Consider the following 25,456-nt stretch of genomic DNA (forward strand, 5'->3'; position numbering starts at 1 on the left):
ACTGCATCCAACCCGCACCCAAAAAAAATGAACTTCTTTTGGATTTAAGAATCAATAAGATTTTATTTACATATACACTACACAAGTTCTGGAGAAGGTAACCTTGGCCATTTGGTGTGCTTAGCTGTACTCCTACCACCTCATCCTGGGGCCCATAACAAAGACATTGCCTCTTCACTTTTGAAAAAAAATTGTTCACGGAGGAGCCGGGAGCAAAAAAAACAAAAACAAAAAAAAAAAAACACCTTATTCTGTCATCACTTTTGTGTTGCATCACGACATTCTAGTACATTAAAAAATATATGTCACGTTGTAGTCACAGTGGATGATACCCTAGCGATATATCTGCATTTGAGTAGCGCAGGCCATTAAATCTCAATCAGATGAATTTTAACTTAAAAGCTAAAGAAAAAAAATATAGTATGAACTGGTTGCATCTGTTTGAAAGAGGCAACTATTTCTTATGACTGTTCCATTTAAAGGCCTGTACAAGAAGGGCATTAATTTCATGGGACAAGAACGCCGAAACCTTTGACTTCTCAGGAAGACACCAGACAAGTCTTGAGAAGACTTAGCAATGCCCACATCAGCCATTCCGCCTGGTCATGACACCACAGGAGGAAAGAAGCGCGCTCCCTCAAGTTACCAAAGCTATATCTGTCCCATGGAATGTACCACTAACTCTGGTAAGAATCGTATTCATACCTAGCTGTGTTATTCAAAAACAAAACAACATATTAAGAAACAGCTAATGACGGTGGTGGTGAGGACTCCTGGATCGTGAGCGGGACCTCCTGCAAAGAAAATTATAAATACCATGATTGATTTCTGTGTCACAATCTCATTGATTAGCTTCTAAGTACTTATTACTTCCATAGAGTTTGGAACACTTTTTGCACAGACAAGAACGATCCTCCACTATAAACTTTGGAGTCGCCTTTACAAGTTCCTGTAAACCAACATCTACAAGACAACCTTACCTCCTGGACGAGCTGTATTCTCGACCTGTGGAGAAAACAAAGTACTGTATAAGATGACAAAACAGCCTCTATATATACACAAGAATGGCGATGATTATCTATGTAGATGGTGGACCTATACTTTACTGCATATTTTCTTTCTCGACCATACAGATCGGTTTGAATCATGTGTAGTGTCTTCTCATTCAAAATGCAACACAAGATACTATAACGCCCTCTCTCACCGAGAGATAGATAAATGGAAGTGGTAAAAGCCAACACAGCGAGAGGACGGATCAAGGTTAGAGCCTTTACATCAGGGAAAGCGGGCAGACTAGATAGGCTAAATGGTTCTTATTTGCCATCAAATTCTATGTTTCTATGTATCGGCACTCACTGTGCTTTGGGGAAGGGGTTCTGCTTCGGGTGTAATGCCTCTCCCATTCATCGCGTTCTTTCTCACGGCGTTCTCTCTCCCTACAAGGCAAACATTACAAGCGAGTCAGTCACAGCCTCCAGAACGCATTTGGGTGAGATGCTAGTTCTCACAGTATTGACGAATATTTTCAAAATAAGTCAAGCAAAAGATACCAGTGAATGATCATGCCAAGTAACCGAGCAGACCTCTTACAAGTCCACTGTATATAGCTACATTTGTGCACCCAAATAAAAAAGCAAAATAAATAAAAAAAATCTAAAAAAATAAAATTAAAAGCAAAAAAAAAAAAAAAAAAAAAAAAAAAAAAAAAGTTTATTCCCTGTTCTATATTCTATCGTTGGATCAATAAAACAGTTACGCAATCTCCAGAAGATTAATAAACTGAAAGTCAATTATAGAGTCATACACATGCTCGGGTAGGTTAGTTAGTGCTTTTTTTTTTTTTCCTTACTTCATGCGAATCTTCCGTGCCATGGCCCGAAGCTCATCCTCGCGCTCCTGTTCAAAAAGATCGATACAAATGTCAAAAGGGGTCAAGTGACAAATTTATATAAATATATTACAAGTGAAAAAACACCACTGTGTTTATATATATATATATATATATATATAGTGTTCTAACATGTAGAACACTAGTTTCCACCCACTTTTAAAAATGATCTATGCATGGAGTACATTTTAGAAGTGCTAATTATCTATTAATATAATTCACTTTAGGTTAAAAGGCTTTCTCCTACCTGACGCTCGTGCTCCTGCTGAATGATCTTTTCTTGAGCAGCCTTCTTATCCGCCTTGTCTGCAAGTAAGAGAAACACTCCAGGGATTAAAATAGAAACATCTAAAACCCATATAATTAATGGTGCTCAATTACCAACTATTCATAGATTTCTATTATCATGCAATGAAGCTTCTGGATTACACACGGGTCCTTAATATTACAGGGTGCAAAGCCTATGCAAGTTCCAGTTACCCAGGGGGGGGGGCAACTATTATCAAATCAAATAATTTAATAGCTGGTGTTTAAGGCCCAACAATAATCCACCACAACACACTCAGCTGGGACGCAATTTTTTTGGGGCTCCGCACACAGGCTGATGTAAAAAAAAAACAAACTATGTAACCCCAGGAAAGCATTATGGAATATAGACACTTACACTGCTTATTCAAAGCTTTCTGCATCCGGAGCTTCAGCTTCTCTTGCGGAGTCAGCTTTGTCTGGAGAAAGAAGAAAAGGATATTTTGGGATGAAAAACGAGAGAGTGTAAGAGGCTCTGTGTTAAGAGCCTTGAGCGAGGAGCTTTGGTGTCCTTAGAAAGGCAAATGATGGTTAAATGAATAAAGAACACACCAGTGTATAGACACAGCTTGGCATCTAAATTGATTACAGATGCACGGTTACAAAAATCGAAGCAAATAAGAACCCCTTAATGTTCACTAAACCTCCTTCCCCTTGACATGCTCATAAAATTTGGAATCTACACTTGAATTAAACAAGGGGGTTAGCAAAAAGGAAAAAAAAAATGGGTGACTAAATCACATAAGTCACTACAGGATGTATTTAAATTAAGTCATGAGGAATTCACACACACACACACACACCACACACATACACACTACACACAGTGTACTTTGTAACAATGTCTACACGCAAATACTAGATGTGGATTGAGATGTATGCAAACTGCCATCTAGAAAGGTTTTGGTAAAAACCTGACGTGAATACACCAAGGTATCCGTCGTTATGTATTCTGCTATCTAATGGCTACAGCGCATCCTGCGTGAATCAACAAGGCGGTAAAATTCTTACTGACTTTGGCTGATCCGCTCTCTCTGCAAACAGCAGGCTCAGGCCTAGGAGATAAAGAAATCACACGGTGAATGCTTCATGCTGCGGATATTGGCAGCCTTTCCCCGGACGCCACACGCAATGAATGAATGTATTCCCACTCACTTTCTCAAACGCTCCCCCAGCGCTGGGGACACTGCTGGTCTTGCTCCCTTTTCACGTGCTGGAGACGGACTCCGCGAGACACTGCTGCTGCTCCGTGGGCGCCCACCGCCCCTTGTAGAGCGCCCATGGCGGTCCGGTGACCGTGAGCGGCTTCTAGAAATAGGAATTTGTGGGGAAATAAAGATAACGAACCAGGCTCTACAACATAACAATAATACATAATAATGCAAAGTGCACAACCACTCCTTACACGAAATAAACTACACCATCACAGCTGGCACTGCTCACCTCGACCGTCGTCTTGCTCCATAATAGCGATCCCTTTCTGATGACAAGGATCTAGAATATCTCCTGCTGTCCCTTGTCCCGCCGCCACCCGAGTGACGCCTCACCGGGCTTCGAGAGTACCTTCTGGATCGTGAACGAGACCCAGACCGCCGCCTGATACTACCTCTCCTGGATCGAGAGCTGGATCGAGACCTAGAAGATTTTCTGGACCGTGATGAAGAGGAGGAGGAAGACGATGACGACGAAGATGAAGAAGAAGAGGAGGAAGAGGAGGAAGATCTCCTTCTGCAGGAACAAATTGCAAACCCAAAGAGAAGACAGTATGTTAAAGACATTGCCGAGACCAGCACATAAAATCTGGTAACAAGAAGCCATTGTCCTCCCTGTCCCAAAGTCATTTTGAAAGAATCCTAGGTCCTCAGGAGCAAACGTTCTTAATTTTAGAAGATGGCAGCGTATAGGGAGGCGTTTCACAATACTTTTAGTGTGAAGCCAAAATAACCTCTTTAAAAATCTTAAATATCAGTAGGACGATGACATAAGTATATATAATTTTAAATGTGCAGAAAAATGTAAATACCCTCGATTTGGCACCTGAGATACTTACAAGACATATTGAAAAGAAGGGTCACGAGACACCTGTTTCATTAAGTTACTGGGTTGTAAAAAGGGGATTTTCCTAATATTAAGAATTATCCGCATCCCAAACACCTCGAGGCATGTGGAAACAGTTGAGAAGTCAGGGAATTTATACGCGTTTCTCCATTCATGTTTAGGTTTACTTTACCGTTTCGAGCAGACCTGGGCAAAGCACGGCCCGCGGGCCACATCCGGCCCGCTGAATAGCTCGGACCGGCCCGCAAAGAGTGTCCTGGTGACTCACCAATGAGTCCGGTGTCCCCCCCCGCCCCGGTCACTTACCTTAAACTCCTGTGTTGGAAGCGTTTGTCTCGGGTGCCGGCGCTTTACGCTGGGCGCCGGCATATGACGTCAGACGCCGGCGATCAGCAGTGAAGCGCCGGCACCCGAGACAAACGCCTCACACTTCCAACACAGGAGTTTAAGGTAAGTGACCGGGGCGGGGGGGGAGATCCTGAGAAGGGGGGGTTAGGGAGGGAGGTCTTACTGTGTGTGTGTGTGTCTTACTGTGTTTGTGTGTGTGTGTCTTACTGTGTGTGTGTGTGTATCTTACTGTGTCTGTGTGTGTCTCACTGTGTCTGTGTGTGTCTCACTGTGTCTGTGTCTCACTGTGTCTGTGTGTGTCTCACTGTGTCTGTGTGTGTCTCACTGTGTCTGTGTGTATCTTACTGTGTCTGTGTGTGTCTTACTGTGTGTGTCTTACTGTGTCTGTGTGTGTCTCACTGTGTCTGTGTGTGTCTTACTGTGTCTGTGTGTGTCTTACTGTGTCTGTGTGTGTCTTACTGCGTGTGTCTTACTGTGTTCATAGCTTATTCAGTTATTGTAATAAATATTTTAGCCCATTTTTTAGCTCAAAATATTTTTTCCTTTTTTTTCTCCTCTAAAATCTAGGTGCGTCTTATCAGCAGGTGCGTCTTATAGAGCGAAAAATACGGTATGCACTCCGAAGCCTTGTTCATTTTGTTCACTTCTGTGCTGTGCTAATAGTTATTCAGGCCTTACTTATTCAAGCACCTCTACCAATGACGTAGGCTTGAATAACTTTATTAAACAGCACATAAGTTAACAAAATGGACAAGGCTTCGGAGTTTGTAGTTTGTAGAGGTCTGGCCCTCTAAAACCATTCCAATTTCTCATGTGGCCCCATGGGAAAATTAATTGCCCACCCCTGGTTTAGAGTAAGAGTCTCATAATGTCCACGGTAATGCTACCGATACATGAACCCAGATAAAAGCCTTTACGTTTTGGTATTTCATGATTAAAGGTAGCATCATTTATTAAATTCACTGGGTACACTTGGCTTAAAGGTCTACTTGGATAGTGCTTTTCAGATGTTTGAAGCCTCGGATTTAGAGAATAGTCACAACCGAGGATTTATTCCACTTTCATCTAGAAGTAAGACGTTGCCACAGTCATAATGAGCTGAGGATTTACATAGATAACCTGTATATACAAAGCGCTACTACCCCCTTCCAATTACCGGTTGGGGAGTTCCGGCCCTTCTAAAGCAGAAGACTCTGGGCCTCCCGCCCTCCCCCGTTTAAGCCGACCCACGACACATACGGCTGGGGAGAATCGAAAGTTACCGACCGGGAGGCCTCTTTATGACCTGAAGAAGTCCCCGTTGCCTGTGTATGGGGAGCGCGTTTGCCGCCGCCGCTGTTGCCGCCGGAAGGAGACTGTGCCGTGAGCCCAGAAGCTGCCTCCTCGTCACTGCCCCCGAAGCTGGTAATAAAAGTGATCGCTTCTTCTCGTCCAGGAGTGGGAGAACGAGAACGGGAAACAGAGGAGGAATCAGACTGGGACCTGAGGAGAAAGCCATACAAACGTATGAGAGGCTCAAATGGACCAACCAAAACCCTTAGGGTGCTCTCAGGATCACTGCACGACTAACATGGTCAAAGGAAAACACTGAAAGGGTTAACCATCCACTAGTATATGGCTACGTGCTTCCTAAATAATGTTTAAGTGGGTCCTTGACCCAAACAATTGGAGCAATGATACGTCCACAGCTTTTTGGTATTGGCGTATGCATGATTATGTTCCTTTTTGTTATGGTCTCTGAAGACATGTGTAGTTAGACAGTCACGGGGGTTTTGGGGTGCGGAGCACACAAGCAAGTACGTTTCCTTGAAAAAAATTCTTAAATAATGTCTAAAAATAATCATAAATTGCAATCAAATGGCAATTCCGACCCAAAACATATTGTAAGGCTGATAGCAATGGGAAGAAGGCTACAGAATCACAAAATTAGCCTTTAACAGTAAGCCGTTCAGCGCCAAAAGAACGGGCAACATATCACTTTGTTTTCTCAGGGTAAAGTTGATTACGTTTTATGTTAAAGAATGATGTATATAATGAGCCATTAAGGCTTTATTGGTAGCGCAGCAATTAAAGGTTGGTCCTAAAACCCTAAAATAGATTTATTCAATATTGTTCACAAAGCCATCACTTGCGTAAGAATGTTTCAAACAGTTTGGGTCAGGCTTGATGAAGGCCAGAGCAGGTTGAAACGTTGCTTAACTCACAGAGACACACAACGAACAGACACAAGATAATTTTCCGAGCGTTTCTCAGCGGCTTGGTGACTCCAGATTTGGAAACGTGGGGGTACCTGCATGCTCCTTGGGGACTCAGAGTGCACTGCTTCTTTAGCAACTTTAGAAAGAGTGTATTCTACACTAAATAACAACATCTGACACAGCCAGGAAGATATACGGCAGGGTTCGTGCCCGACACTACGATGGTTATTTCTACATCATAGGCATCTAAACTGTGACTCACCTTCTGTAAGGGTCATATGTTGGACTGTCTCTTCTGGCATAACTGTATGGGAAGGCAAAAAATAAGTTAACTCGCTTCCAGCTTTTTGAAGTTACAGATGTGGAAGCATGCAGGACACAACTCCGAACAGTTTACATCAACAGCTTTTGTGTTAATGGTTCTAGAAGTCTGCCCTTCCCTTCAGTGATGCGTTTACTCGAGGCTGCCCCAGGTCCGATCTAGGGCAGCGCCTCCGTGGACGGCGTCCCATGTACAATAGAAAGCACCGCTCGCCGATAAGAGATGGAGCGCTCAGTGTCTTGAAGGTGCGCCCCGCTTTTTAAAGACGCCCACAAAGATTTCCCTTGTAGCTCGACCATTGTGCAGTGGGGTTGGCTGGTGGCCATCTGCAGAAAGTTATCCTTACCTGGGCGGGCTAATCTTCCTCCCTTTCAAACGTTTTTCTCTGAACTCTCTCCTCTGGCGGCGCGAACGCCGGCCCTGGAAGAAACGTATATGGCATCAGAGAGGCCAAACAAAACGAAATAACGGAAAACGGTGGGCCGGTAATGTGATCTGGGAAGCCGAAATGCTATGGGGTACGTTGGGAATTACTAGCTGTGAAAAGATTGGGCTTTTGATCCGCGCAGTGACCCACGTCACGTCCAAGAGGCCATTTTGTTGAGCGCTTCTAGGTGCAAGTCCTTACAGAGTACATAGCCTTCTCCTCTTCCAAAGCCTTAGCGTGTTTAATTGCTTCAGATTCCTCTTTATCTTTACGTAGCATCCTAAAAAAGACATAATATTTATTGCAAAGCATGCATTAATTCCAGGGTTTAGGACAATTGTTATACAAAGCTTGTCTTTCTTTAAAAACACTATAGCTTGGGAGGATTACAATAGTAAAGGATTGTAAAAACGTCACAGATCCAAGGATCTTCCACAGAACTATGTAAAACTTAAGATAAATAATCTAATATGTTAACTCACAGAACAGCCAAACTACTGAAATAATAATAATAATGATTATTATTAATAATAATTAATGAATCTCAAATATCTTGCTCAAATAAAAAAAAAAAAAAAAGTGGCTTATCTCCATTTGCTCACCTTACAAAGTCTCCATCAGCCATCCCATAAGTTGTTGCTTGCTTGTTCAGATCGGCAACTTGCTCTTCGGTGATGTCATCAACATCCACTTCCACATCTAAGAAAGAAAGAAAAAAAACCACGAAGCAGTTAAAAAAAAAAAAGAAAAATTGTGCCAAGTAGCAAATCATGATCTGTATTCAGACCGGTCAAGAAAACAGAAAGTCTACAAACAGAGCATGTGAAAGCATTCTGGATGAAAAAGGTCTGCGTCAGTACTGTGCCTCCTTTTGAAGAAGAAAATGAACACAAGTTGTGGGTATTTTATTTAAAGAAAAGGACGAGAATGACACTCAAATGGTTGCAAGCTACAACTGCCAGGGTCCTTAACCCCTTAATGACAAAGCCCGTACATGTACGGGCTCAAAATGCATTGTTTTCAATGGGTTTAGGGACCGCCCATTGTCCTAAAGGGGTTAATCCAAGATGGAAGAACATACCAATGTCTGGGATGACTTCATCTTCATCAGACTTGCTCTCGTCATCCGAGTCTTCTTCCTCATCCTTATCAGAAGAGTCCCCTAGATTGGCCACGGTACTGTCCTCATACGTGTACCCAATAGAGGCCTTCTTCTCGGAAAGTCTGTACGGATAAAAAAAACAACAAAACAAGCAGATTGGTGTGGAGAAAATTAAATAGATGACCAAGAAATTATGGCCAGGTAATGACAGTGTAAAGAGAATTAATAAAGAACTGGAAAAGAGGCGATCAACGTATTGAAGATCAAAGCTTTGTTGGACCCTTACTTTTTCTTCTCATCTTCTCCTGGTCTCTGCAGCCCCCCATAAAGCTCGTCCATGTAGATTTGGTACAAACATTGTTCTTCAGAAACTAACAGGAAAAAAACAAAACAGTACGAAACGTAAACGGACGACTCAATGTAAATAAAACATTTTTTTGGGGCCATGCATATTTCGTATAAAGGTGTGTTATGTATTCAGCTAACGGGCACTTTATCGGAAGCAATCTGAGTGAGGTCACTGGGGCAATATAGTAAAACTCACATCAAACTACCATCTTTCCACAAACATTGGCACCGACAAGGCTTTGCACAACAGGAATACTTACTTCCAGCAAAGTCATTCTGAACCAACCCTCTGTATCGTTCATAGTTGCACTTTCGGTCATCAGATTCCTGCTCAGATGAGCTGGTGGAGAAAGATTTTTGGTTTTAATAATAGAATATAATCGAGGATTCCCTGACAACACTCCTGTTTATGGTTTTTTTCCCTGGCAAAGAGAGCTCTTAGAGAGAAGCTGCAATAACCCTGATAGAATAGGATTTTTACCTCTGATGTCCTGAAACATTTTCACCAATGCCATACTATACACAAAACATTCTCTGCAAATAGTAGAAAGTATGAGCCCCTGCAGTAGCTCTGTGGGATCATAGTATCAGTAAACTGTAAATTATAACGGCTTAACGTTAACAGTGTGTGTCTGCTGTATGCACTAAACATGTTATATGATAATATTACTTACATGGTTGAAAGAAGAGGAGGTTTATATTCTGGTATATAATCAAGGTGAGCTCTGACATCAAAACGATCAATCATGTTGTTGGGATCTCCTTGCCAAGGCATCCTGACATTGAACACAAACAGCATCAGTCATATACTTAATACTATTAACCCTATAGAAAATAGGACATTTATCCAGACAATGAGCCGGGATGTATGCAGCACCCCCTTCACCTCTTTAAAGTGAAAATGTCACCTTTACAACTTTTTGTTGTAACCAATTGTATTGAAACCACCTTTAGCTTAGATCGCTAGAATTGATTTGGAGATGTTTTTAAATCAAGCGACCACGTATCTCACAGGAGAGTCCAGGTCAAGAGGTGGCATAAATCATTTAAATTACCTGCCCTCCCGTAATCTACCTTCTTCTCACCCACCACCCTTACAAGGGCAGCTGCCACTGAACAGGGAGAAATAATGAAATCCTCAGGGAAGTTAAACTGGCTGCTCCCACCGTGGCAAACATTAGATAGGTTTATAACGCATATAATGCATATGTAGGTTTCAAACATTATATAAGCTTATGATGTAATATCTGGGAAAAGCGACGGAGCCTCTTGAACATCATCTTAGAGCCACGATTGTCAGACTTTTCGTAACAATATTCTCTCCCCCTTCTACTGACCGACTAAAATTCGTTAATATACTCTAAATCAGAAAATCAAGTTTAAAAGTTGGAAGCCTACATGTTAACCGGGCTCTCCGCAGCCAAAGCCACAGCAGAATCCAGATGGATCTTACAGGATCTTCCATGAACTTGAAGGAACTGAGCAGGATCCTTTTTCTGTGGGGGAAGAGAGTAGGATTCGTTACCAGCGTATTCACAAAGGTTTCAAGAAAAAGAAATAAAATAAAGACTTGGTGAGCCAAGAGAACGCGTGGCTGTACAGCGACAAACCAATGAGGTCACCTACAATTTTCTCGTAATATTCCCGGCGACGCTCTGCCCGTTTCTTATAATCCACCATCATCCCCCGAAGCTTCCGCTCGTGTTTACGGGCTTCATGCCACATCCTAGAACCAGTCTTCATCCGACAATTCACTGGAGAAAGGCATGGAGAAAAATATAAGACACTGTGAGGTCAGGAGCCTCTTCCACGTTGAAAGCCTAGAACATTTTCAGATCTTGGGTTTTCTAAATAACACTCATCACTCCGACCCGGACCTTTAGTTCTCATGGATGCTGCTGTCACACACCACATGCTACGCTCTACGCTCTGCCAGTACCCGCTCGCTGCCATCTGCACTCGACAAATACAGTTCGTACCGCCAGCTGTCACGGAATCCAAGATTTTAATGGACGATCTGGCGCCTTGCTGTAATTCATGCAGTTATTATACTATCATATCTTCTACTCTATCTTCCCATTACAAGAAGAATTTAATTCAAAACCAATATAAAAACCCCTCCATGATAACAATTCTGCCCTACTCCATCGTTATGCTCTTCCCATAACCCAAGGCACCCCTCCTCCCTTATCACCCCTCCTCTCTTTCACCTTCAAGCTCAATATTCAGTCTCAAAATCAACTTCTTCACAGAATCGTGTAATCTTTGCAGCCAGAACCTTCATATCTGATCCACCACTAACAGAACTCCCACTTCCCACTCTCTACATTGCCAGCTTGCGAGCCGGGTCCCCTTTACCTAATCTATCGGTTCATTTTAGCCTGTCCGTTCTAGTTTCATCAGACCCTTTGAACGTACGGACTGTAAGAAGCGCTCCAGCTGAGGGCGGCATGAAATAAATAAGATATTACATAGCCACCAAAGTCTACGGTAAGTTGCTCGGGCTAATGAATTGCTCTGTGAAGGAAGTATGGCTGCATGATTGTCTTCTGCGTGCATTTTTTAATCCCCCAAATAATCCATATTCTCAGTTATAAAGGGGATAACACCCTATACCTAATGATGTCATGTATATGCAACTAAAACCAGTATCACATTTTGGGTCATTTAAAGAATGCACTGTATACAGGAGCAATTAGCTTCTCACTCACTGAGAATGCAGCTTACTTTTCTTGCCACCTTTATACATGGTAATTTTATATATATATATATATATATATATATATATATATATATATATATACACACACATATCATGGATACAAAGCTCACTCCTGTAAAAAAACATTCCAAATGCAGATTTAATGAGGCTGCACACAGACATGACGAGCACATGCTACATATACATACTCATGGCATGCACATTCTCAATCACATATTTATACGGAATCAATCACTTAGGAGCAAACATTACATATATTCTCACCAGCTTCCTCCTCGCACACACCGGAAATGACGCGAAAACTAAAGGCACGACCCACTATGGGCAACAGTTATTTGCCCACACTATGACGTACCGGCAGTTCGCAGCTTTATTTGCATTCGTTATTGTGTCACTAACACTCCGGATAAAAACTCAAAGGTTACCTTCCACCCACGACTTGGAGGGACGTCCCGCCATTGGCTTGTCTAGCGGCGCATTGTCCGCAGCCCTCTACCTTTCGCACACTGACGTGACGTAGTTTTTTCTCTAGAGCTTTAAACACTAGAAACATAACAAATGTTTCAAGGACATGCCTGACTTACTACAGAGACGCCGGGGGGCAGGTACGACGAGGCATTTACAAATTATACCTTTTAATTAAAAACTGTTTACACCAGAAGTCTGAGACTAACGACGAGACACTTCTAAATCTACTTCAATTGGGAGCTTTTATCTCTGGTGCTTGGAACGTAAAGCAGCCCATGTAGCCTCTTTGTTTGGATTGGGTGAGGATAATCAGGTGACCTCAGCGACAAAAAAGGGAGGGACTGCAATGACATCATATGGCTTTTTTTTTTTACACCTAGCTTTATTGAATTGAAATTGTGCATTCGTAGGTGTTTACCATACATATTTAGACCATCTATGTTACTATGTTATCATGGCAAAGGGTTGCCACCATACCTGGAAACTATCAGGATGTGACCCTGTGTCTCAGGGTTTTTACCCCAATATCAGGGCAAAGGGGAGGATTCTTAGGGTCATACAATCTGGAACTTCTTATTGAACACTGTTGTGGTCATAAATACGACTCACAATTGGTGCTTCTGCTCCCAGTTGATATCCCTGCTTGAACGCAGGTGACTCAACAAAGTGTATCTTTAAATAATGATGAGATAACGTTTCCATAAGGGCTGGTGTTAGAACCATTTGTGGAACATATTTGGTGACGTAGGGGTCCTTGCAGTAAAAAAAAAAGTCAATTAGGGATTTAGAAATCAATTTGTCTGGCTCGGGGAACGGCACCTCTTACATGCAGCTGTAGTGCAAGGTCAAAGGGGCAGGAGATACACTTAGGGGCGGATATATTTGGGAGCATCTAAAGCATCCGAATCACAGGAATGCAGGTCATCAAAGTCTCTAAATTAGAGCGTCCCAATAAAATATCGATGGGTGGCTATTCACAGATGTGGCTCTTAGCGTTAACGGTTTTGGTAAAGTGGGCTCGATTAAAACCTGAGCATAAAATAATAGAAATGTAGAACACCTTAGAGGATCCAATTTTTTATGGACTACATGCGCTCGTAGTATGCATACAGTTGAGTGGGATGATGAATTAAAGTACTGGGCTACCACAAAGTCTATAGACCCCTAGATACATGCTTAGTGTGCCTAACAAAAAATTCCTCCCCATGGCATAGTTATTTAAAAACTCGGTATAGTATGTAAAATAAACGCAATAACTATTTTTAAACAATGGGAATGTCTTCATAATTCCAAATATCTATTTCGTTTCTCTTTTGTAGGGGCTCAGATGTGTCTAGTGCATCAAGGCAGTGGGTAGCTACGTTAGGCCTTCACATCAGGCAACTTAATGGACAATGAATATAATATTCATTGTTTATTATCTTTGGGCAAGTGTATATGGGGGAGGGGGATCCTGCAGAATCCCCAGATGCATTTGCAAGGGGGAAACCACTGAAATTAAAAGGGACCACAAAGGTATATGCATTAGAGTGGAAATGATGGATGGCTTGGTCCTTTAAGATATGAAATAAACCAAAAGTAATAGAACGTGCTACATCTTGAAGGAAGAAAGTTTCTCTGCCTTCATAATTGCATAAATCATGCCGTAATTATCATCTCAGGAATCTCTTGAACATTCAAGATCTCGCTAGGTTCCAGCTAGCTCTGTTCAAAACGTGAAACATCCATTATACTTTATTAAGAAAAGCAAATATACAGAAAGGCATTTTACAAAAAGGTCCATGAGCGCGCCAGCCTTCATAGGCCAACCGTTTAATCACAGTTTAAACAATGTACAGAAGAGCAATGGCTCCTTTAGACTCAAGGCTTCATATTTTACATGTCACATTGTGGCTTTTCCTTTTTAACATTTTATAGTACCGACTTTAGCCTAAAAATTCATTTCAACTCGTGTGCTGTGAGTTAAACCAAGATGCAAATTACAGATCGGAATTTAGCTGTATCCCCGCATCAAGTTGGTTGTGTCCAACATTTGCCAAGTTTTAGTGAAAACCTGTTGTTAAGTAAATCATTTTATTCTGTTAACCTACCGGCTTGGAAACGAGGCATTACACACTAACTGCTTAATGCTTCCAATTTTTGGACAGTAAATAAACATCACTCCTAATCTTAAAATGTATTACTAAAGTATGGACTAAAGCAGGACATCATCTTGGAAACATATGTCGGGCTTTCTAGTTTAAACAGCATAATAAAAAGAACCTTGCATAGCTGGTGCGCCTACTTAATTCCTAAGGGATCTTTTCTTGTCTTTTAAAACCCTTTGTCTTGGCAAAATAAAAAATGTATTTGAATCTTCTTTTCCGTTATGTCCTTGAAATGACAACTTGAAATTTGCCTGCAGGATAGGAAATATTGACATGTAAATAACATAGGCATGTAAAATATACTTATTTAAAAAAATATGTATTTCACTTTATTCTAGTTTGTTAGACACAATGAGTAACTCTTTACCCTGTATTTGGGTGAACAATAAGATATCTAAGTCTAATTTCCCTAAAAGTCAATTTGACAGATTTAAGTCATGCCTGTAACTGCAGCAGGTGGCACCTAGGGGTCAAATTAAGTTGGTAGTGGGTGCTGCCCCATAAACTTATAGCTCCTTGAAGCTGCCGAAAGTGGTTGCCAATAAATAGGTACAAAGGTGGGCTGGCTGGGTGACAGCAAGGACCTTCTGAGATTCAATTAATGTCTTGATGCACTGGACAAAAAGGAGGCCACAGATGCCAGTTGCTGTTCTAAGCCTATTTTAGAGTAGATAGTAGTAGTTGCCACATGGGGACGTTACATTTTACAGGACAATCATTGTAAAACCCCACCACCCCTTACAGGGAGGATTGGCTACTACACAAAGGGGAAGAACTTGCCCTACAGAAGCATGGTGATTGCATGCAAAGCCCTACAATCAGGCTGCTGATCGTTTCTGATGTAAAACAAAAGTCTGAGAAGCAAGAGCAATAATAAAGACAATGCAAGAGAGAAAATAAACTTAACACATACATATATACATATACACACGTACACAGGTTGATACGGCAGGTGTTGAGAAAAGTGCTACAAATAAGATTAAAGGCAATACTTACAGGCAGGCATTATTACAACCTCTGCTGAGACAGTACAGCTGACCCCCATGTTTGAGAGAGCCCCTTTAATAAGTCCACAGGTGTATGCTAGGAACTGGAGGGAGATAAAAGGGACTGAATGAGCTGGCAGTGGTGAAGTTAGATCCATGTTGATCTATGCAGTTTGCAAAGTATTACCTTTGGGGCTTCTTCCAAATATTGCTTACTGCAGGAGATCTGTGTTAAAAGAAGAAACCTGTTGTCCTGTAAAACATACGTCCCCTATAACAACAAACACAATCGTGTCAGTTATACAGGATCAGGGAGTTAAAGCAAAACAGACAAAGTAATGTTAAAAAGCTGCGCGTTAGTAGATTTAACCCATTATCCACTGATGCATGCAAAGCCATATTGCCTTCTATTTAACGACAAGTATTTGAATGTTTTCCAATAGAAAATAAGTCACATTTTGTAAATAACTGCTTTATGATAAAATCTTGACGATCATTAAGTTTGAAATAAGTAGGTTAATGGGTGGTAAAAGAAAAACAAGCTTTTGTGGACCATATTTATAGGAGAAAAGAGCAAAGGAAGACAGGTATAGAACTACCTTTTTTTAGTTTATTTAATACCTGATGGTTTGTTCTTAGATTATCAATCTGCTTCTTGAAGACAATCGTCCAAAACTCCTTGCAAACAAATTTCACAACTTCAAGTTCATCTTTGAATGATGACGGGCTGTCCTTTGTTAACCTTAGGAGAGAGAAAAGAAAAAAAAAGCTAGAGAGGAAAATGACAGATGCCTGGGTATCCATGGCAACCATACTACCAAATTTCTGTTGTCACTCTAAAGGAAGAGATTCTCGAACACCCACAGTTTCATACAGAACGAAGGCTCAAGAATACGAACACAGGTTCTGCAGGCTAAAGGGGTGCATTTGTCGGTCTTTATCCCAAACACACTACACATTATATGATACACAGCTTTAGATCTGTAACCATTGGTTGGTTTAATTAACAATTAACCCGCGACCAATATTTCTACATCAAGCAATGCACATCTACTCTATTATAAGTTGGAATAGTAGCTTGATCCTCTTCGCTTATAGACTACTTACTTTTCAATAAGCCCTTGACCCACACGAAATCCCATTCCTTCTAGGACACGTATGTGTTTTCCCTGATCCTACAGAGGATTGGAGGGAAAAACAGATTAATATTGTAGGTTTCATACTGCATAAAAAGCCCTTTTTCATACTCACCATACATTTCTAATACATTGTTACCGCACATATATCTATTTACATAAATATACAATGTAATGCAAAAGAGATCATCAGTAGATTTGTAAACTAAAATGGTATAAAAGAATCAGCAATTAAACTAGGAAACCAAAGGTCTGGAAACCCAGCACCAACATAAAATGGTATTTTAGCATTCAGATCATTGTGACGGGTGTAATTTCACAATGCGATAGTACAAAAGGTAAAGGTGCACTTCAGCGTCCTAAATCATTTAGTAATTGCCACTAGTGGGGTAGAAATGAGGACTGGGGTTCTAACATCAGCAGCCTCAGTAGTTGTATGATTTTTTCTTTTTACTGATTCTACATAACTAACAAGAAAACCACTGATTGACTAATAGACCAGAGTCTTACCTCTTCGTCCTGGCCTGCGCTCTTCTGCACATGAGAAACTATCTCCATGTGTAAAAGGGCAAACAATGTCTCATCTGCCATGTTGGATGTAGTACCATGTACCAGCTGTACGAGCTGCCGCCTCTTTACAGTCTTGTCATGGGTCACTATGTCACTGGTCTTCGCTATACGAGCTGGACTTTCCGAAAGGCAAGAATCTCTTCTAAATCACAATGTCTTTCTTGTTTTCTGCTTCTTGCTGTATATATGCCATTAACATTGCCCAGGGTTTACAGATACACGTATCCTTCTCTTCCTCATCCACAAGAAGTCACTCCAGGGCCATTTCGTCTAACCCCATTTCCTGGTTGCCCCACTTCCGTCGCATTGGTAACGTTACAGCTACTTCCGGTTTCGCAAATTAAATTTACAGAGCCTATCTGCTTTTCTGGACTGTTGTATATTCAAGAAATCGCCCTTGTGGCAATATAGTTAATGGAATTTGTGTTAAACTTAGTTCATTGAGACTTAGCCCCACTTCCGGTGTCAGAAGTTCTCGAGAAAGTAATTTCCGGTCAGATGTTTTTGTTCCTGTTTTGTGTTCCCGCTGGACTTGTCAGTGACTTGTAGTGAGGTAAGTGAGTGCAATAGATGGGGTTGTTGCTAAATTTTTTGACTGTCGACCTTTGCGCACAAAGAGTTAATTGCTGTTTCGGTTCCCATAATAAAATAATAAATAACTGAAAAATGACCAATTAACTATTAAGGCTGTAATTATTTACTGAAACATTGATAGTCCTGGTCAAGCTGCGTCCAAATTATAATTAATGTTAAAAATTCAAACAATGGCGAAAATTAATCTCAAAAAGTTGTAAAAATGAATGATAATGTAATAAAACGTTCACTCAACGAGTCTTAATGTTTAAGCGGCTCGTTCTTATTAAAATAACAAAAAAACTCTACGTGATCAAAAGCTTTATTACATTATATTGTGTGTGTGTGTGTATATATATATATATATATATATATATATATATATATATATATATATATATAATGTTACCTTTTTAGATTTCCATTGTTGTATGAATTTTGATATTAAATAAAGCCTTTTTTAACATTCATCATAATGGTTTTACCAGCAGTATCAGTTCCCCATAAGTGCCTGATTTTGCCAATGACAAATAAAAGGCAAACTTTATGTCATGAGTTCTTTTAGACTCGAGTCTCCATGTGTGTGTTTTTTATATAACAATTTCTTTGTTTTCTGCCCATATGAGGAAAAACAGATGTCTTCTCAAGGTTACCAAACTGTAGTCAAAGGAGAAGCATCTGAGACGGATGATGAGGAAGAGATTTATGTGACGTCCATCCCGTCTGGGTCATTTTCTATTGCTTGTGGTGTGAAAGTGCAGGGAGAAGCTTCCGAGAGCGATGATGAAGCGGATGGTGGTGAGGTACCGAAGACTGCATCCAGCGTGTTGGAAAAGAACCTGACTCCATTGGTAGTCATCAGGAATGAAGCAGAGCATTCTCCAGTTGGAATAGAAGAGAAACCCCTTGTCAACATACAGCACCATGGTCGTTATAGCACATTACTGCAGCAAAAACTTCTAGAGAGTAATTCTCGTCTGTACCATGATGTTAACAATAGCATCAGACACGTCTATCAAACAACCACCAACGAGATTCGGACGTTGACTAGTCAGTTAAGCAACTCCCAGAATGGCATCATAAACACTTCCCATAGCATCAGACTGGCCCTTGAGGATTTAAAAGGAGTCTCTGAAAAGATTGACATAATCACCAGCTGCAATTTGCTCCCCGATATCCGTATTTAAGTTCCGAGTTTGGCAAGGCACCGCATACATGTTGGAGAATAAACATTGTTCTTAGTTTAAAAAAAAAATACTGTGTATTATGTGTTAGGTGTCATGGCCATATTCATTAATAAAGCCATTCTGTGGTTGTTCTCTCCTTTATCCCTTTCAATTCATTTTACAGAAACAAGAAAATGATTATTTTCATTGCCCGTCAAGGTGCTTCCATGCACCAGCGAGTGAGTAGAGCTTGCGTCTGTCCAATGATTGCATGCCTTCTTGTAATCTACAGAGTAGAGATTCTCTGTAGAAGGTGATAGATAAGTGAAACAGCCGGCCTGCGTTAGTGTTAGAGGTTAATACAGTGAGGGAATTTATACATACGCCTGATAGGTATATAGCTCCTGAATCTAAGGCAAGATCAAGGGCTGACCGACGTCTGAAACAATCCTTGCGACTTAAGTATTATGAGTCTTAACATCAGGAAGAATGAGCAGACAGCACTGCTTGAAAGGTTATTATCTGTCATCCAAGTCTACATTTCTGTTCTTTATCTGTATGTGAAATGAACTTTTCCCCAGACATGAGGATTCGTGGCTTTACATCGTGAGCACCACAGACTGGTAAAAGTGAGAAATGCACATTACCCTCTGTCACTGGTGGATCCATAAGGTATCATGAACTGTATCAGGGCGGAATGTTTGGTGGCCTAAGTTTATTATGGCTTGTATATACAATGAACATCTTTAATTTACCAAATTTAATTGATCAAGGGCTGGTGAGCAAAGTACACGTCTCTAGGCAGTGGGTTATCTCATTGTCTGTCTATCTATCTATCTAAGCTCTGTCATACCCTGATTCATTTGTTAGCACTGCTGTACGTAGTGTGTTTGTTAAATAGGCAATATCCTCCAATTACTGTATCACATGACTGCCTGCAATGGGAGCCTACAGATCTTCAAATAAAGGAAGTTTATAGGAACTAAATTAAATAAAAGCCACTTTTTGTTCGATACTAAACTACATAACTATATACAACACTTTATTCAATGCTCAAAGAAAAATATTCTTCCATGGGACTTTTTTAATTGGCTGCACATCATTGATCTTCATGACATTAATCAAGTTCTTGGTGGTTTTTTTGCTACGTGTAGAAACCCTTTGAATTATTACACTGAATTGCTTGGTTAAGACAATCTAAACATTATTTGAGTACTTGTCTATGTGTTTGAAATCTTTGTACTGTAACATGTATTTTTTCAATTGTGGTTTTTTTTTTTTAATATTGTTCAAATCCTATCAAAGAAGAAGCCTATAGAGTCTTACATAGCCTTAGTAAAGTCAAGATTTGTTTCTATCACAGGTCAATTAGCAACATGAGATAACTAGAAATGATGTAAAAAATGTTGGGTTCACTCATACACAAGCCAGGAAGCATTGCATTACATCTCAACTGATGAGAGAGGAGAAAAATCATAAAATCATCATATACATACACCAATATATTAGCTACATTGTGGCATTATGTTTGTGTTGTGAACTTAAGTAATATCCAAGTCACGTAGCCTTGTGTACATCCTCAGAAGCTATATATGAAGAAGATAGATGTAGTCAAGGACATGGCTGAGGTCCCACAAGTCACCGAACACAAACACTTTATTGAAGGTCCTCTTTTGAAATATAAAGTGAAAGTCTGCTCTGTTTCAGGATGTTCTCTTTGGACCCCGCTCCTAGTTTGGGAGCTTCCGGCTTGCTATATGCTGGTGCGGTGGCTACTACGGGAGGAGGTAGGACACCTAGAAAGTAAACGCTAAAAAGCGTCCAGTCTCCCAAACCCATGCCCAAGACCTCCTTTATCTCATTGTTATCACTGTAGACAAGGGCTCTCCCATTCAGATTGTGTGATTTTATCTTCTGTAGATACTCTTCAAGGTTCTCCTCTTTGAAACCAAGTTTTTTCATCTGCAAGAGAAGATATGACAATTGAGTATACGTACCAGAACAACAAGACACTATAATAGACAGTAGGTTGTCTCTGTGCTACTAGAAGCCCTTGTAATGTTCCGCCAACTACCAGCACACCAAGGATGTCAACTAAGCATCATGGGAAACGTATTTTCTCAACAGATGAAGAGCTACCCATTGGTTACTGCTGGTGTGTATGAGGACAGTAGGATGTGTATGTAGTAAGGTATGTTTAGTGCTGTGATGCCAAACGTGGGTGAAAAGAACCACAGTGTATTGGAGCAGACCCCCCCCCCCCAATTAACTGATGTATAAATTTGTTCCTTTTTAGAGAAATAAAAAATAGAGGAAAAATTGAAGGAGACATGATTACCTCTTTGCAGACCTCGTCTATGTTCATGTTAAGCAAGGAAAGCATTGTCAGTCTGTTGGTCTTCTTGGCCTCCCATAGGTTATTACTGCCTCGCAAAAGCTCCAACTGTCTTTTTATTGAAGAGTCCAAATTAACTGTATATGGTAGAAAGAAGTTGACATCTTGCACTGTGAAGTTATCTTGAAGCAGTTGGTGGAAGATCTCTGGGTCTCCATCTAGCTCCAGGAGGTGCTTCAGGTTTGCCTTGATAGCATCTAACTCTTCTAAGGACCTCTCAAAGACATCCCACAATGAAACATTGGAGTATGAGCGAGACTGGCATTTCAAACCTTCAAGGCTCCTTCTCTGTTGTTCATCTTCTATACATTGCAGGACCCAACTGAGTCGACAGGGCCACTGGGTGACCAGAATAACCCACTTCGTCACCTTCTGTGGATTTATCTTGTTTCTTGGAACGCTCCTTACCATCAGCCTGATAGTAATGATGATGGTATTCACAGCCCTCCGAATATGGATAACATTATCTGTGATATATTCCTTCATGGTGTCATCAAATAGATATGTGAAGGCTTCTTCAATCAAAGCTTTGGTCTTGGGACCTTTATCTGACAGTGAGCTGTTGGACTGATTTAGATCCTCGGAGCTTATAATCCTCAAGGGAACATCATTCATCCGACATTCATTTTTACTAAGTTGCCGATGCCGTAGCAAGAGCTGTTCTGTGTCATTTTGTGTCTCTTCAATTTGTAATGCCATGTCTCCATCGTCCATTTCACTGGCTAGCTCCTCCTTGCCCTCTAGAATGTATCTCAATGTGAATATTTTGGTGTGACAGTCCATTTTAGGGATGGAAAAGGGTAGGGTAATAATGCGATTTAGGAACTGATAACCATTATTAGCCATGCCTTTCAGCTGCTGTGAGCTCTCCACGCAGTCTACAATGATGCTGGGGTCCACAGCCAGGATAGAGATAAATGGAGCTTTGGGGTCAGATAGTAGAATGTTCATAGCATTTAAGACGCCTATCACTTTGTCTGGCATGCATTTATCGAGGTTAGTGATCTCCAGGACCACTCTGATTTTTTGCCTTTGGAATACCTCCATTAGTTGAATGTAACGTGTGATCACCTTAACTTCCCTCTTGACATCGCTCATAAAACCCAGTTGAGAGCTCATGTCTGTCCTATTCATCTTTTGTTCCACTTTGCCTTTTTGGGTGATAATTGCATTTTTTAGCATCAAAATACCCACTCTAATTGCTCCCGCTGCCGAAACTCCAACCACAGTTGCTCCGACACCTTCGGCTACTGATAAGAGGTCACCAGAAATGTTTCCAACTGGAAAACCGAAAATCAGAATCAAGGCACCGACACCGATTCCCAATATAATCACCAATAATGTAGCCAACCACAAAGGGATACATAAGATTCTTTTGCTGATCCATTCCTGCTGGAGGGGCGCATCAATAATTTTGGTTTTCCGACCTACCACTCGGTAGAGGCTTATGGGTACGAGTCCAAAGCAACTCTCTATACCGTCACACAGGGTAGTGACCAGTCCTGCCCAGAGTTGGTCACTACCTGCGAATTCCCATGCGCTGAACCTGATGAAGACATAACGTATGTTTTTCCTTTGTTTTTGTTTTTCTGTGATGACCGGGTGGTGGAAAACCATAAGGAAGAGGAGTGTGAGAAGGTCCTTCCCGGTGGTCTTTCTTGTTCTCTGTCCATTTCTCTGGACTTCACTCTGCTCCTTCTTCCATGTTTCTGCACACAGGTATGCTGTAATAAAACAAAGCAAAGGCTTGTGAAGAATTGTCCTTCACCCTTCCTTTGGGTTATTTTCTGATCTTGCAAGGAAAAATAAACATATATTTTTGAGTAGAAGTGGGACGACCAGTTGCATGGCCCCAGCCTAACCAACTCGCCTGCAGCATAAGGAATATTTTTTTGCACTTAGAGTGTTATTCGCAACTTAAAACAAAGTTATATCAGTTGAAAGCGTGATACATTACTTTGAAAGAAATGATTTAGTACTTTTAATTCAGGGGCAAGTGAGAAATATATTTCAGTGGGACTGTTGCTTAAATATTTTGCAATTAAGGATTCTTGGTTACTCACTTTCCACCTTGTTGAGCAGAATGTCTTTCCGTCTCCCCCATGGTGCATAAAATCCAACAGTCACTGGGCATGAAACGTAGTAGAGCGCTTTGGCCAGTGAGAAGCAGTACACATCATCCTTCGTCTCGAAATCTGTAGGAGATAAAGAAGCTACAATATCCGGGAATACGCGAAAGGCATGTTTGGAGTGCAAGCATGACTTGTGGTCGAATTGTGGAATTGTTCCACCAACTCAAATTGTGCCACATCCTTGTTATCGTGTAATACATGGACATGGTAGGGTTTGTTGCCATAGCAGCAGAAAAATCTTCTTTCAAGGGATCGAGCTAGTTTTTGTTTTATTTATTTTTTTTATATCTTTTTTTTTTTTCTCCATGTTATATTTCTGGCTTACAATGCTTCTGTTTATTCCAAATTCTAGTAAAGACCTATGTGTAGCTTTTTAGGGTTAAACAGGCTTTTGTGTTTGTTTTAATATCTATTTTAATAGTGCTACAGAATCAGTGGGTGCTATTAGAATAAACGTATTGTAACATAATCTTCATTACATATAGCTTTTAATGCTTAAGGAAAAGATATTCGATACTCGTTTCGGATCATGGAATTGTTATGTTCATTTTTCGTGTCCTTAATGAATACATAGCGCCTCCCAGCAGAAGTTGTGGTCTGTATCTGCCCTGTGGAAGGGAGAACCAGCTTGGGCTTGTATGGATGCTGGGAGGAATGTCTCCAGAGGCCGCACTTTCTGTTGTATATTCTATCTAGGCATTAGGAGGAGGAATTAGTTACACGCAGTTTGTCTTTCCAGATCCCAGCAAACCTCATTGCAGTTCATGCAGCGGTTACAGGGAGGGCAGCTGACTCCTTCTTATTCCACTTGGTTGCCACCAATAGCAAATCTCTACAATATCTGTGATGGACGTTTGGTGATACCTCCCAAGTGTCTTTTTGGCACTGTCCCATGTAGATGTCCCACTGTCATGCTGTTTCAGGCAGTGGAGATGAAAGGGCAATTGAGAAGGTCCTCTGATCTCCCCTGACTGGCCTAGGGTTAATGCTCCATTGCAGCTCTTAAGAAGCCACCTCGCGAAGCTCTGAAGCTGACAACTGCAAGGTGGCTCTTCAGGCATGGTGGGAAGGTGGTCCCAACCACGGCCTCGGGTCCCAACCACATGGCTTCTTGGTCCGACCGGGTCCACCCTTGCCTCTAGCCACACAACCCAACACAGGTGTCCTGACTTGGACATCTGAATTAATTTTTCAGCTACTGCATTTACAAGAGTTAGATTCAGCAAATACACAAAAACATTGTATCGTATAAAAACTGTAATTGTTTTGAAACAGAAATTGAGTAAAAGAAAGCATATTTTAGTGACATCGCTAATAAAAAAAAAGCTTATTCCTGTTTGGTATTTGCGCGGGCCTATACAGCTTCCAACATTCTGAGCCAATCAGAAGAAGAGAGGGCAGACGGCTAGGACAAATGTTACAGAGAGGAGGAAATAAGTAAAGGTGGGAGTGCAGTTCCCAGAGAGATATTGTAACATTCCTGCCCTGTACCCTACAGTCATAAAGCTCTATCAGAGGGATCAGGGTGGGGACTTGGTAAATGTGCTTGGAAGGGTCGGAAGCAGCGCTTACCTGGACACACCATGTCACCATCAGGCCACCAGCAGCGATCCTGTTACCTGAGGAGACAATTACATCTTGATATCACCACTGGGTCATTTAAAGGCAATGCCTAGAGGCACCAAATATTTTCCCTCCTCCTTTTCTCCTCCCATTCATTCATTCATTCATTCATTCATCCACCTCTGCTGCTACCCTTCCATCTGTTGTGGGAACACCAAGCCTGAATGGTCTAAACCAACTTTTTATTTCTGTGCAATTTTTCCGCTACGTTTGGTGGTCTCTTACCTGTTGGGTTGTAGTTTACATAAAGGCATCAATGAGAAGCGAGTCTGTCTCACTAGAGGAAGGATGTACTGGTGAAGGGAAGTCTCGCTCGCTGGAATTGTTTATCTCACTCACAAATAGATGCAAAATTCCACTCCTGAAAGTACTTGGCAGACAAATTCTAAAGGCTACTTCTTGATGACACGTCATTACAAAAATATAAAACAAAGAAAAAACCCTTTTCTGCAAAACGTGATTTGTGACCTTCCCAAAATCATATGTTTTACAGTTCTAGGCATTAAACAAACATACGCAATTTCCTACATATTAAAATAAT

General features: G+C 41.0%; 4 protein-coding genes across 6 annotated transcripts; 1 reads left to right on the plus strand and 3 right to left on the minus strand.

Moving 5' to 3' along the window:
- Nucleotides 1-748: 748 nt before the first annotated feature.
- On the minus strand, nucleotides 749-10,722 carry LOC149280254 (CLK4-associating serine/arginine rich protein-like). Of its 3 annotated transcripts, XM_089500674.1 has the most exons (21): nucleotides 10,624-10,722; nucleotides 10,396-10,493; nucleotides 9,672-9,773; nucleotides 9,258-9,337; nucleotides 8,936-9,020; nucleotides 8,629-8,771; nucleotides 8,150-8,246; nucleotides 7,749-7,827; nucleotides 7,467-7,540; nucleotides 7,061-7,102; nucleotides 5,867-6,082; nucleotides 3,830-3,922; nucleotides 3,638-3,796; nucleotides 3,350-3,502; nucleotides 3,210-3,249; nucleotides 2,553-2,613; nucleotides 2,136-2,194; nucleotides 1,850-1,896; nucleotides 1,357-1,436; nucleotides 981-1,005; nucleotides 749-794 (listed from the first exon to the last, which is right to left on the minus strand). In XM_089500674.1, the coding sequence occupies exons 1-21, from the start codon at nucleotides 10,720-10,722 to the stop codon at nucleotides 749-751; spliced, it is 1,878 nt and encodes a 625-aa protein (XP_089356800.1). The 3 variants fall into 3 exon arrangements, with proteins under 3 accessions (XP_089356800.1, XP_089356799.1, XP_089356798.1); XM_089500673.1 differs by having other exon boundaries at nucleotides 3,638-3,919; XM_089500672.1 differs by having other exon boundaries at nucleotides 3,638-3,922.
- A 3,831-nt stretch (nucleotides 10,723-14,553) lies between these two features.
- LOC149280255 (trafficking protein particle complex subunit 6b-like) lies at nucleotides 14,554-17,047 on the minus strand. The gene is made up of 6 exons (XM_089500696.1): nucleotides 16,967-17,047; nucleotides 16,428-16,495; nucleotides 15,942-16,062; nucleotides 15,508-15,591; nucleotides 15,331-15,424; nucleotides 14,554-14,585 (listed from the first exon to the last, which is right to left on the minus strand). The coding sequence occupies exons 1-6, from the start codon at nucleotides 17,045-17,047 to the stop codon at nucleotides 14,554-14,556; spliced, it is 480 nt and encodes a 159-aa protein (XP_089356822.1).
- Nucleotides 17,048-18,234: 1,187 nt separating this feature from the next.
- Nucleotides 18,235-18,786, plus strand: LOC149280256 (biogenesis of lysosome-related organelles complex 1 subunit 3-like). The gene has a single exon (XM_089500561.1). The coding sequence runs from the start codon at nucleotides 18,235-18,237 to the stop codon at nucleotides 18,784-18,786; it is 552 nt and encodes a 183-aa protein (XP_089356687.1).
- Nucleotides 18,787-20,421: 1,635 nt separating this feature from the next.
- Nucleotides 20,422-24,877, minus strand: LOC149280257 (NTPase KAP family P-loop domain-containing protein 1-like). Its single transcript, XM_089500615.1, has 4 exons — nucleotides 24,865-24,877; nucleotides 23,224-23,355; nucleotides 21,104-22,884; nucleotides 20,422-20,727 (listed from the first exon to the last, which is right to left on the minus strand). The coding sequence occupies exons 1-4, from the start codon at nucleotides 24,875-24,877 to the stop codon at nucleotides 20,422-20,424; spliced, it is 2,232 nt and encodes a 743-aa protein (XP_089356741.1).
- Nucleotides 24,878-25,456: the final 579 nt, after the last annotated feature.

Source organism: Sceloporus occidentalis, unplaced genomic scaffold (genome assembly GCF_023333645.1).
Source record: "Sceloporus occidentalis isolate IW3139 unplaced genomic scaffold, rSceOcc1.0.p SCAF_157, whole genome shotgun sequence".
Classification (NCBI taxonomy): Eukaryota; Metazoa; Chordata; class Lepidosauria; order Squamata; family Phrynosomatidae; genus Sceloporus; species Sceloporus occidentalis.

What these genes read in the sequence shown, in the direction of transcription:
- LOC149280254 (XM_089500672.1), bottom strand. Translation starts at nt 10,722, where the DNA reads ATGTGGCATGAAGCCCGTAAACACGAGCGGAAGCTTCGGGGGATGATG. An exon ending in GGTCATAAAGAGGCCTCCCG is followed by an intron (nt 3,923 to 5,866) that starts GTCGGTAACTTT and finishes TTGTTCCTGCAG; the next exon opens with AAGGAGATCTTCCTCCTCTT. An exon ending in AGCAGGAGCACGAGCGTCAG is followed by an intron (nt 1,897 to 2,135) that starts GTAGGAGAAAGC and finishes CTTTTTGAACAG; the next exon opens with GAGCGCGAGGATGAGCTTCG.
- LOC149280255 (XM_089500696.1), bottom strand. Translation starts at nt 17,047, where the DNA reads ATGGCAGATGAGACATTGTTTGCCCTTTTACACATGGAGATAGTTTCT. An exon ending in GCGCAGGCCAGGACGAAGAG is followed by an intron (nt 16,496 to 16,966) that starts GTAAGACTCTGG and finishes AATCCTCTGTAG; the next exon opens with GATCAGGGAAAACACATACG. An exon ending in ATCTAAGAACAAACCATCAG is followed by an intron (nt 15,592 to 15,941) that starts GTATTAAATAAA and finishes TTGTTGTTATAG; the next exon opens with GGGACGTATGTTTTACAGGA.
- LOC149280256 (XM_089500561.1), top strand. Translation starts at nt 18,235, where the DNA reads ATGTCTTCTCAAGGTTACCAAACTGTAGTCAAAGGAGAAGCATCTGAG.
- LOC149280257 (XM_089500615.1), bottom strand. An exon ending in TCTGCTCAACAAGGTGGAAA is followed by an intron (nt 22,885 to 23,223) that starts GTGAGTAACCAA and finishes GTTTTATTACAG; the next exon opens with CATACCTGTGTGCAGAAACA. An exon ending in TAGACGAGGTCTGCAAAGAG is followed by an intron (nt 20,728 to 21,103) that starts GTAATCATGTCT and finishes CTTCTCTTGCAG; the next exon opens with ATGAAAAAACTTGGTTTCAA.